Genomic DNA, 12,732 nt, shown 5'->3' on the forward strand with positions numbered 1-12,732 from the left:
TTACTGTGTTCTCATAAAAAAAACTTGAATCATAGTCTTAAATGTTTGCTCCCATGAGGCAATAAGCTTTTCAGTCAAGAAGTTTGCATAACACCCCTTATGCCCATATCTGTAGATGGGCTATTTAGGAGATCTGCTGATTGGTATTTCCAAATTATTTTTGGATAATGGCCAGAGTTTTCATTAGTTATTGTTTCTTTGAAGTGTTCAGACCTACTGAATTGTATTTAGGTTTTCTCTGTTCTCAGAAATCAAATCAACTTGTTATATTTCATTGTTTTCTAATAACTCATATTACACTGGGCTTTAGGAACACTATATATGGGGGCACCTGGGTGGCTCAGTAGGTTAAGTATCTGCCTTCAGCTCAGGTGATGATCCCAGGGTCCTGGGATCGAGCCCTGCGTTGGGCTCTCTGCTCAGTGGGGAACCTGCTTCTCCCTCTGCCTGTTGCTCCCCCTGCTTGTGCTCTTTCTGTCAAACAGATCAATAAAATCTCAGAAAGAAAGAGTACATATACAAGATGACAGGTATTTTCCCTTTCTTCTTCTCATTTTCCTTCCTCCAAGGAGGCATATGGCCTAGTATTAAGTGCCCCACACTGTAGAATCACAAAGGGCTGGGTACGAATTCTTATGCCCCTACTTTTGAGCTGTGTGACCCAAGGCAAAGTTTTAAAGGTCTGATCCTTAGTTTCTTTATGTGTAAAATGGAGATAATAATTGTACCATCCTCATAGGGCCCCCCTTTTTTTAAGTTAAAAGTGTGTTAATCACTTAACACTGGGCCTGATACCTAGTGACATTCAGTGACTCCTAGAAGTTAACTATTTGCATTTTATTGTTATTATTAGTGTTGCTGCTAATCTGTGGTTCTAATTTATCTGAAATCACATTTGTAGGTTAGTTTAAATTTATTTTACTGAGTATCATCAAACTTCTTTCACCCTGGCCTGAACCACATCCTTTTTCCTTAGTCCCTTTGTCTATCTCACCAGAGAACCAACCCAGGTGGTCACATCCCATGCCTGTTGTCTCGGCAGCATAGGCTGCAGAAGACCCTGAAGAAGCAGAGAAGTAAGAATCCCATGTTCTGGAATCAGAATGTTTAGGTTCAAATTCTGTTGTACCTCTTATTAGTGGGATAATCTTGGGTAAATTACTGGATCACTCTGGGCATTATTTTTCTACCTATAAAATGGGGTTAGTAATGTCCTTTTCTTTCCATAGGTATGTTAGATTAAATGAGTTAAAATATGAGAGTACACAGAACAGTGTCTGGCACTGAGCACATCGTCTATAAAATGTTAGCCACAAGTGTGTCTGTTGTTTTATCCGTTTATTCTAAAAGTCTTTGCTTTTAAGTTTTAATTTGTAAAAATAATAGTAAAAGTTATAACTTCCTGATAAGATCTCTCAGACTGTATTACCTTTTTTTTTTTTTAAAGATTTAATTCATTTATCCGACAGACAGAGATCACAAGTAGGCAGAGAGGCAGGCAGAGAGAGAATGGGAAGCAGGCTCCCTGCTGAGCAGAGAGCCCAATGCGGGACTCGATCCCAGGACCCTGAGATCATGACCTGAGCCGAAGGCAGAGGCCCAACCCACTGAGCGACCCAGGGGCCCCACAACTATACTTTTTAGAACGGACGATCGGTAGCTCACAGGAGGTCTAGAGTAGTTCTGCATGCGTGGGAGTCAAGAAGGTAAGTGAAAAGTGTAGGCATTTCCAAGTGAGTGAATAAACAGTTGGGCCAGTACATGGTACCTGAGGAAGAGTAGTCCGACAGGCTTGACGGGGGCACTCGCAGCGGGAGGGGTCCTCCACAAGTAAGGTCGCGAGCGAGGAGGCTGTCTGTGCAGCATGGCGAGGCTGTGGCGCCAGAAACTTGGTAAGAGGAGGAGCGTGAGGGAGGTGGAGGAGTCGAAGGTGCCTCAGAAACCTGAATACGAGTTTGGGGGTGGGGAGGTTCAGGGATTGCAGATCGTGATTCCATTTTTTAAAGAGATAGGAAAGATGGAAAGTGGGTTGGGTTTTTGGGAGAAAGACAGCTTCTGCTTTGGACCCGCTGACTTTGACATGTATTCGGGACCCTAGTTATGGTTCCGCCATTCCTGGAGGCCTTCTTAAAAACTGCTCTAGGAGTGGAAAAGGCAGGTAACCTAAGATAATAGGATTCCTGTTAGATGCAGGTGTCCCTCAGATGTGACTTGCAGAGACCTTATAATTGAAGACTCAGCACGTCAACGGGCTTTCCCTGGCTCCTAACCCTCCTTCTCTGAATGTTTGCTCAGTTACTTAGCCTTCGTATACAGGCCTTGCCATGGTCACTCCGCACGGTATGCGGTGGTAACGCCCTTCACGTTTCGTTGGCATCTGAACTAGAGATCACTTACTTTTAACTTTAGAAAAGTTCTTTCAGGTATTTGGTTAGGTAGTGCTGCCAGACTGGAAACGGGAGACATACTCGTCACCCTCCCCTGTCCCGGGTGCGCTCTGACTCCTGTCGCTTGGTGGTTTCACCCCAACAGGACAAAGCTCAACGTGAACAGTGAGAGGAAGAAAGAGTTATGTTGATGGTAAAATGGTTTCTGGTATAGAGAAATGAATTGTTTAGTGAAAATAGGTGTAATTTTTAGGTACAAAAGACAAGATTTTGCAGATAACCTATACTTCCTCATCTGTGTGAGCACAGTATCATTCAGGACACTTACGATGGTAAACTCGTGCTGCCAGGAAGACAGTGCAGAACATCTAGAAAGCTTTTCCTGCTGGGTGTTGGTCCTCATTATATTTCCTTTGAGTTAAGAACTTGTGTTTTTTTAGTCTTTGGAGGAGGATACAGTGTTGTAGGAGGTTTTGAGCAAGAGACAAGACTTGGGTACTTTGTGGATTGTTATCACCCTGCAAGACCCTTCGCAACTTCCTCTCGCCGCCCACAGCAGAATACGGAAACCCTGCTGTATCAGGCCACTTCTGCAATTACAGACAGTCACGATTAAAGGGATCCTTCTTTCACACTACACCCTTCTGTTCTGAGACTCTCTTTGTATTTGAAAATGTGTCTTTTATGGTGGAACGCCCAACTGAGCCTCGGTCTCTCCTCTCTCTTTGCCGCCCTGCAGTGCTGCAGTTGAAGCTCCAGCAGCGCCGGACGCGAGAAGAACTGGTGAGCCAAGGGATCATGCCACGTAAGTGCCTCTCCCTCGCGCTCCGCGTCTGCTGGAGCTCGGGGTCCACAGTGCGTGTGTGCCTGCTGTGCCGTGGGCCGCATCTAACAGAAAACAGGGGCGACAGGTTTCATTTGTCCCTCTCTTACTTGTGCTTTTCCAAGTCCAAGGACTTTCGATCGCTGAATGCTAAGATACTGCCCATATTAAGTTCCGTGAAACAGACCGCGCTGGGTTGAACGGTGCCGTCGAACCATCCTCCCCTTTTGAGTTGCTCCTTTTGGGGTTTCTGCTCCCTGTTACCCTCACTTCCCTTTACAGGAGGAGCACATCTCGAGCTGGGGTATTGTGAGAAAGAACCCACATCTTGCATGTGTTTTGCCTTTGTGTTCAGGTGCTTGAGATGAGAAAACCCTTTTCCACCTGGTGTTTTGAATCAACTGCAGTGTTATTTAGAGTGAGATTCTCCGATCCCTGCGGCTGGCATGGGTGTGAGTGTGCTTGGTGGGGTTCCTGCCGAGCTGGGCGTAGTAGGTGCACAACTACACTTGGGGAGAAATGAAACCAACACTGGAATCTCTTAGAAGTAAGAAATTTTGGTTTTAATACCAGTAGCGTTATAAACTGAGTGGATGCTGGAGCCACCGAGAGTGAGATGTTGCACTTTTTGACATTTCTTTTGAAGTCATCAGCAGAGAGCTTAGGCTCTCCCTCTTCTTTCTTTTCTCTTGAGCATTGCTGCTACTTGGACACACCCTACAAAGTGGAAAGAAAAAAAAAGAGTCCTACAACAACTTCTAGCCTCAGAGTGAGAGAACTGATGTTTTTCTCCTTAACTCAGTGCTGACCTACTGCCACTGTGTTTTCCAAATCCTCATTCACTTACTCATGCAGAGTATTTGAGAACCTGGTGTGTGTCCTTGATGCAGCAAGAAAAATCGAGCTCCTGCCCTCCAGAGTTTTATGTTTAAAAGGAGAATAGTGATAATAAACAGAGACAAATAAGATACTTTCAGAGTATGGTCAGTGTTACAAAGTAAATTTACCAGTTGGCGTGTTAACAAGAAATAGGAAGGAGATGGGATCTCTTTGGATAGGATGATCAGGAAAGACCTCCCTGAGGAGGAAATATTTGGGCTGGGGTCTGGAGGATGAGATGGAGTCAGCCATGCAGAAGCAGGCAGAGGGTCAGGGAGAATCGAGAACAAATGTAAGCGCCTAGTGCAGAGAAGAGCCTGACACGTTTGAAAACATTAAGGAAGTGAGTATGGCTGGGGCCTAGTGAGTGAGGGGAGCCTAGGCCAAGTTAAGATCGGCAGGGTGGGCGGGGCTAGGAAGAGGGCTTCCCAACTACGGGAAGAGGTAGATTTTGTTTTAGGTACAATGGGAAGCCTTGAAACCTTTTAAGCAAGTGAGAATGGGATTTGATTCATGTCGTGGTGATGGCAGGTCTGTTTCTAAGGGCTAGAACTGTATAGCAGGTGGAAGAAAGGTGAGGTCTATTTTAATCCTAAGCATCAGCCAGGAACTTAAGTCTCAAATTCAGCTTTTTGTTTACTGCAGTTAACTTCCAAACCATTTAGCCACATTATGCTGCTGTGTTCTCTGGCTTTCCAATGAAGGACTTCCCACCTGCAGCCCTAAAGAATCAGATATAGCGACTGTTTGTGTGGTGGGTCAGTGATGTGATCAGCTAGGGCGCTACTTTGCTTTACAGAACACTCTAGATCTGCCTCGATAAACCCTTCTGGAAGAACAAGTCACCCAGACTCTCATCTCCTTGTCCCTTTCACCAGGGACATCATGTGTTTAATGTCTACTTTGTGCCCAGGGTAGTTAGTCCTGGAGAGATTAAAGAAATATCAAGCAAGGTACCTGCCCTCAGACATTTAACAGTTTATTTGAGTAGCTAAAATTTACCCACATACAAAATAAAGAGCCCTTCAGCATCCTGTGGGGGTGCTGACTAATTACAGTACTAGTTCTGAGAGCATAACGCTATTTCTCAAGATCCGGGAGATGTTTAGGGTCTGAAAGCCTTGCAGAGAGGATGAGGGCCCCGCATTCCTGTGCCTGTCTCATACTTGGTACCAGGGACTACTAGAGCTCACTGCTTAATACAGTTGATGGAGTATGGTGTCCTTGCTCAGCATTTCTTGTCGTGTTCTGTGTTGTTTAAAGACAGGTGATGCTTCCATTACTGGAGTCAGCTGCTTATACATTTCCCTCCAGCCATACTCTGAATTCCTTGAGAAAGTGTCTTATCCAGAACTGGGCACTGAATGAATGACTCAGGACAGCCGATTTTAAAGTGTGATGTGTGTGTGTGTGTGTGTGTGTGTGTGTGTGTGTTAGAATGACAGACAGGAACAGATACAACTCCCTTGCAAACTTGTTGGAATTCTAGACATGGAATTTGGAACAATGCTTCTGTTCTGTTAGAAGCCCAGATTCTAAGATGTTCTGAACACCTGATTGTATCCTCTGCACTGTTCTCTTTATCTGTGAAGTGAGAGTAGCTGCCCTTCCTATAGGAACAGGAATTACCTGTTTCCGTGAGAACACCACATCTTCCTCCTACCAAAAGGTCACCTTCAGCTACGGACACAGTCTTGGTTTTCAGCTTTTCTAGTGAAGGAAGTAGGTCACAGTCTTAGATTCTGAGGGATTGTTAATGCCTGGCAATAGTTTCAGGTGTGAAATTCCCTGTTCATCTGCAAACGAGATGATACATGGATAGGGTCTTGAGGTTCTCCCCTCCGCCCTGCCATCAGCGGAGTCAGCCCTGCACCCTGTGAGTAAATTCTTCCTCATCACAGCCCTGCACTCTCTACCCTTATCCTGTGGTAGACTCCAACACCCTCAGCCACCCTGACCTCCCCACCACCTGCCAGCCTCTCACCCTCCATGCCACAGCTTCCAAAGAAAATAGAGCAGGATTGGAAGCAGATTGTAAGTGACCAGCAAATTGTTGATTGTTGGAGATTTGGAGGCCTGAAAAAGTGACATCTGGTTCGAAGGGTCCATTTCCATTCCCATCTTGCTAGCCCAAGGGGTTTCCCTAAAGTGCATTTATACATAAGTTTGTTGTACAACTGAGGAAGTAGGTACACCCTCGAACTGTTGGAAGGGAGTGATGTAGTCATGGCTGTATTCTGCCTCATCATTTCTTTGTTTATATCTTTTATCAAATTCTTCTCATTCCAGTCTTATTTATAGCTCTGGGAAGAAAACCCACCCACCTCATCTTCCAGAATACTCCTACACAGTTCCCATGTAGGACTGGCTTTCAGTTCTGACAGCATAATCTGTAGGACACCATGTCTTCAATGGCTCCCTTACCTTCAGGGTGGTTCATGTTCTGCATATGTTCAGAGCTGAGGTATGGCCTTTAATAAAGTGCAGGGGATTAAAACATCTCCCAATTCCTACATACCCCTCTCTGCTGCTTGATACGCTCTGCTCATGGCATCTAAACTATGGGGTATGGAAGTTAGTTTCTGATGTGTTTTTAAACAGGATCATTTACCAGCATCTGTCACTCTCCTCATGTAAGCTTGTGTCTCAAATTTAACACTAAATAAACCCTACCAAATACAGAGTGGCAGATAGCAAAGGATTACATATGCCAGGCCCTGAGCCTTCTTTAATAATGTCTGAAGCTCTGCATATCTTGAGGGAGATGAAAGATGGCACAGATAGGAAGCTTGTGCTTAAGTCCAAGATTAAGACCAGAAATGCTGCTGTAGCCAGAGTGAAGATTCATAGAAAACACGGGTCATGTGTGGTACACTCTGTTCTCAAACAGAGCTTTCCCCACAGCCTTTCTCTTTGACATTTAAACGTGTACTAGGTCATAAGGTTTAGGTGAAAATGAAGAAAATGTTCTGAGCACTGCTGCAGAGGAATAACCTTTTTTAGGAAAACATTGAAGTTCTTCTGACCCAGAAAAATGAGAAAGTCTCCTGTAATCTTTCTGGATTTGAAAGAAAAACCTTGTCTGTCTCTTCCTTCTCAGCCTTCTGTTATTCTCTTTTGAGTCCTTGAGAAAAGCATAGAGTTGCATGTTTCTGTGTTTGTGTGAACCCTCAGTTCACTGTTTTCCCATGTGTGTGTAGTGAAAACACCTTGGCACCTTGGCAAGCATGTGAAGAAATTATTAGTTTTGTCCAGTAGATTCTCTAAGGACTTTGGTCCATTGCTTGAGTGAGCTTGTTTTTTTTGTTTGTTTGTTTGTTTGTTTGTTTTTGTTCTCATTTTAAATGGCGTTTTTGTAGGGCGCCTGGGTGGCTCAGAGGGTTGAGGCCTCTGCCTTCGGCTCGGGTCATGATCCCAGTGTCCTGGGATCGAGCCCTGCATCGGGCTCTCTGCTTGGCGGGGAGCCTGCTTTCTCCTCTCTCTCTCTCTGCCTGCCTCTCTGCCTACTTGTGATCTCTGTCTGTCAAATAAATAAATAAAATCTTTTATAAATAAATAAATAAATGAATGAATGAATGAATGTCGTTTTTGTGCACCAAGTGGGTGTCATTGGTGACCTTAACCACCGAATAGTTAGAAGAATCCAAAGAGTGTGAGGGCATCACAGTTCAGAGAGGGCAGCCAGTTGCTGTCAATCCAGAAGACTCACAAACTGCTTAGGTCCTGAGAGGTACTCAAATGGGTTGCTAGGTGAAAAAGTGAACCATTTGGTCAGCTAGTTTTGACTAGCTTGTGGGTGTGCAGATAGGTGCTGCATATCTCAGATTGAATCTGTAAAGAATGGCTTTATGTAACGAATCCCCACCACTCTGTATTTTCAATAAACTTGGCTGTATCTTGACTTCCTAACCCTTAGTTCTGCAGTCTGATCCCTTCCTTTGTCACGTTTCAGCTGTCAGTGTTAGCTCAGTGATCTATGTAGAGACAGTGTGCCCAGTTGTAGCACTCATGGCTAATCTGTCATGTCAGGGCCCCACGGTTAGCTGGAAACCTCCTGTTCATCTGATTATAGCAATCTCTGCACCAAGAAGAAATTTCTTTTAAACTCTGACAAGAGGTTATTTAATGGCTTAAAGTATTAGGATTGAGCACTATGATCTTTGACCTTCTGAAGCTAAATTTCTTCTTAATATTTTTATTTGTAACTTAGGAATTAGTACTTATATTATTGTACAAACTGAGTTTGCATATTCTCTTTCCTTATTTGTGGATCAAATCCATTTTTGTAAAGCTCTTTTAAAACTGATTTTTGTGGGGTGCTTGGGTCACTCAGTTAAGCCTCTGCCTTTGGCTTAGGTCATGGTCTCAGGGTCCTGGGATGCTTGCTTACAGGGAACCTGCTTCCCCCTCGCTCTCTGCCTGCCTCTCTTATGATTTCTGTCACATAAATAAATAAAATCTTAAAAAAACAAAAACAGAAACCTGAAATTTGGGAGTGCCTTGTGGCTCAGTGGGTTGGGCCTTTGCCTTTGATTTGGGTCATGATTTCAGGGTCCTGGGATCGAGTCCCACATCAGGCTCTCTGCTCAGCGGGGAGCCTGCTTCCCCCTCTGCCTCTGCCTGCCTCTCTGCCTACTTGTGATCTCTCTCTCTGTCAAATAAATAAAATCTTTAAAATAAATAAATAAATAAAACAAGCCTGATTTTTGTTTTTGTAACCCCTGCAAGGATAAACCAACTTCCTGAAGCCCCAGAGTTTCTTGTAATGAGAAGGAGGCTACAATTTAGTTTTGTCATCTAGTGACTTGGAGACATAGCATGGGATCTTTTCTCCCATTACTAGAATTCAAAAGAACTAGCCATGGGGCTGCCTGACTGGCTTGGTTGGTGGAGTGCACAACTCTTCTCCCAGTTGTGAGTTCGCGCCCCACATTGCGTGTAGAGATTACTTAAAAATAAAATCTTTTGGGGAGGTTATGTGCTATGGTGAGTGTTGTGAAGTGTGTAAACCTGGCAATTCATAGACCTGTACCCCTGGGGCTAATAATATATGTTTATAAAAAATTTTTAAAAATTAAATAAAAAAATAAAATCTTTAAAATCTAAAAACAAACAGGGGCGCCTGGTGGTTCAATCAGTTAAACATCTGACTTTTTTTTTTTTTTTTAAGATTTTATTTATTTGACAGAGGAAGCATGAGCCAGGGGAGGGGCAGAGGGAGAGGGAGAAGCAGACTCCCTGCTGAGCAGGGATCCCTATGCAAGGTTATATCCCAGGACCCTGGGATCATGACCTGAGCTGAAGGCAGACACGCCAAACATCTGACTCTTACTTTCGGCTCAGGTCATGATCTCAGGGTTGTGAGATCAAGTCCCGCATCAGGCTCCACACTGGCTGTGGAGTCTGCTTAAGATTTTCTCTCTCCCTCTCCCTCTGTCTGTGCACCCCCCCACCCTGCAAAATAAGATAAAATAAAAAGAAAAACAAATAAAAGAATCAACCATAAGGTCAGTCGCATCCAATAGCACTTTTAGCAACAATAGAAATATTCTATAACACTAGCCACTAGCCATACGAGCTGTTTGAGCACTTGAAATGTGGCTAGCTTAACTGAAGAGCAGAATTTACAATTTAATTTAATTTAATTTTAATTAATTTAAATAGTCACATGTAACTGTAGCTATTAGTGAAGTTTTAGACCTTATTTTGCCACTTAGGAACAAGGTGAGTTTGGGCAACCCTATTAATTTCTGAACTCAACTTCTACTTTTTATAAAAAGGAAATAAGCCTTCTCACCTACCCCACAAAGTTAGTTTGGAAATAAATGAGGTGTTCATGCTTTTGAAATATAGGCAGTGCTATTCTCAGTTAAGAATGGGAGGATTTGTGACAGCCGGGTGGCTGAGTCAGTTAAGTATCTGCCTTCAGCTCAGGTCATGATCCCAGGGTCCTGGGATTGAGTCCAGCATCGGGCTCCCTGCTTAGCTGGGGGTCTGTTTCTCGCTCTTCCTCTCTCTCTGCCCCTCATCATTTGTTCATGTTCTCTCTCTCAAATAAATTCTTTATTTAAAAAAAGAAAAAGAATGAGAGGAGCATTAGCTTGGATCTATGCCCCCCACACATATATCTCATTAATTTCTCTCAAAACCAGTGTTTGGGAATAGGAACTATTTTTCAATAAATCCTCCATTTTTCTTCTTACCCACAGATTAAAAAACAGTTGCTGAAAATTGTTGAGTCAAAGAACCACTGGATAACATAGTGTTCTGTTAAGACTATTACTATTTTGTTAAAGATTGTTCCTATTTTGGTCCTATATTAGCAGGACTATGATTTTATTAGCTTAAGCTCTCGTGGCAGTGGATGTTTCTTCTTTAACGTCTCTTAAACAAAACAATTATGTGTCTGGGTTGGAAATGTTTTTTTAAATTTCTGGGCAACTTGCCAAGAGACAGAAATGTTCACCCATGGGGATACGGTGGTGATTCCAGGGCGGATGAGGGTCTGGTTTGAGGCTGAATTGCTCTTTTCTTTTAAAACTTTAATTTAGGATAACAAAAGCATTGGCTTCAAGGAAATGTCATTTGTCTAGTTTAAAGCAGAGTGTTACAGTGTTGAAGGCTAGTCCCAGCGGCTACTTGGTCTAGGTGGGGACTGGGGTGAGAGCAGATCCTCACCCCGGCTTCCATCATTTCCCATTTGCTCCAGTCCACTTGGGATTTGCTAGAAGCTCTTTGGTAGTCTCTGTGGCCCGCATCCCTTTCTGGTAGGAGCCCAGAAGGGGTGTCCCTTAAACCCCACAGTTTGCCTGCTGCCTCTGGTCCAGGTCATGCCCTCAGGCTCATGCTTCTAGATGCTGACCCTCACAAATGTTCCTGTGGTCCATCTGGCTCCTTTGGATCATTGATATCTTTGTATGAGAGAGCTAGTCACCTGTTTCCTTTGTAAAGTTGAGGTAAAATTAGGGCACCTGGCTGGCTCAGTCAGAAGAGTGTGTGACTCTTGATCTCAGGATTGTGAGTTTAAGCCCCATGCTGGGTGTAGAGTTGACTTAAATATTTTAAAAATAAGATTTTAGGGATGCCTGGGTGACTCAGTTAAGCATCTGCCTTCGGCTCAGGTCATGATCCCAGGGCTCTGGGATCGAGCTCCACATTGGGCTTCTTGCTCAGCAGGGAGCCTGCTTCTCCCTCTGCCTCCCATTCTCTCTCTCTCTAACAAATAAATAAAATCTTTAAAAAAATGATCAACAACATATTAGTTTCGGGTGTACAATATAGTTGTTGTTTTTTTTTAAGATGCAGAGAACCCTGCCTAATTGAGATGATGTTTCTTTAGCCCAGAAATGTGACCCTTTCTCTGTAATTGAATACCAAGGTGACATGGCATTTGAGAAATACCATTGTAAATTGTGTGTCCTAGGATTGGGGCTAACCTGACCCTAGATCTGAAGCCCAGAGAAAATTGTGTCAGGCATGTGGACTCAGGAGTACTCTCTTTCATCTCAGGAGATCAGCTGATCGTGTCACTCCGGGGTGTTATATGTTTCATTTCTGATAGATACTGCGACCTCTTCCCTGCTATCATAAGGTATATTCACTCAGTGGTCAGTGACTAGCACCATACATCCTCCTTGACCAGTTGGTAACAAATCCCAAAATAGGACTCTAGAGTGAGTTGTATATTCATGTTCTCAGCATATTCATTGTTGAATTTAAAGAAGAATCAAAAAAAAGAGGGGGAGGTGTGCCTGGGTGGCTCAGTTGGTTAGGCGTCTGCCTTTGGTTCAGAGCATAACCCCAGGGTCCTGGGATCAAGCCCAACATCCGGCTCCCTGCTCAGTGGAGAGCCTGCTTTTCTGTCTTCCTCTGCCTCCTGCTCTGCTTACTTGTGCTCTCTATCTCTCTGCCAAATAAATAAATAAAACTTTTTAAAAAAAGAAGAAGAATCCAACAGGGAGTCCTGTTGAACAGGCCATCAAAAGTCTTCTTGGTAAGAGTTCTTGATAAAATTTAATATCTAAAAAGTTAAGTAGGTATTCAGTTTTATTTAATAGTTCTGAAGTGGGGACACCTGGGTGGCTCGGTTGGTTGGGTGTCTGACTCCTGATTTTGGCTCAGGTCATGATCTTGGGGTCATGGGCCTGAGCCCTGCCTCCAGCTCTGTGCTCACAGCAGTCTTCTTGTCCCTTTCCCGGTGCTCCTCCCTCTGCTTGCTCTCTCTCTCTCAAATAAATTAATTTTAAAAATCTTTAAAAATAATAATAATTCTCAAAGTACCTGAGATAGCCAAGACCAACTTCTTTTCAAGGTAGTAAAGGGAGTGAGGGAGTTTATAAAGTTGCTTGTTGAAACTACTCACAGAGTTCACCTGCACCATTACAGACTTAAAGAATCACATAGGCGAGGTGGGGGTGGGGGGTCCTCATAGCCCCCACTGGGGCCCACTGGGATGCGATCTCTAGAAGGGCAAAAGTGATTTGGAGTTTTTATCTACACAGATGACTTAAGCCTGTTGATAATGGGACTCGGTAAGAGGCAGTGGCTTTTGGGGGCATGTGTGCTTCACCCGGGGAGCGGGGAGCGTTGGTGGGGCGGATAACTGACTGATCCAGAGCGTTAGGCCGGGCTGTGATGGGAGAG

General features: G+C 43.9%; 1 protein-coding gene across 16 annotated transcripts in view; it reads left to right on the plus strand.

The window, feature by feature from the left end:
- The window catches only part of MRTFA (myocardin related transcription factor A), a 191,227-nt gene that overhangs the window by 146,966 nt on the left and 31,529 nt on the right, over nt 1-12,732 (plus strand). For all 16 annotated transcript variants that reach the window (XM_082739957.1, XM_082739956.1, XM_082739948.1 and 13 more), the window contains one exon: nt 3,127-3,192. In XM_082739957.1, coding sequence (XP_082596083.1) covers nt 3,127-3,192 — 66 coding nt within the window. The remainder of the gene's footprint in view (nt 1-3,126; nt 3,193-12,732) is intronic.

This window comes from Mustela nivalis (assembly GCF_964662115.1).
Source record: "Mustela nivalis genome assembly, chromosome: 7".
In the NCBI taxonomy this organism is placed as follows: Eukaryota; Metazoa; Chordata; class Mammalia; order Carnivora; family Mustelidae; genus Mustela; species Mustela nivalis.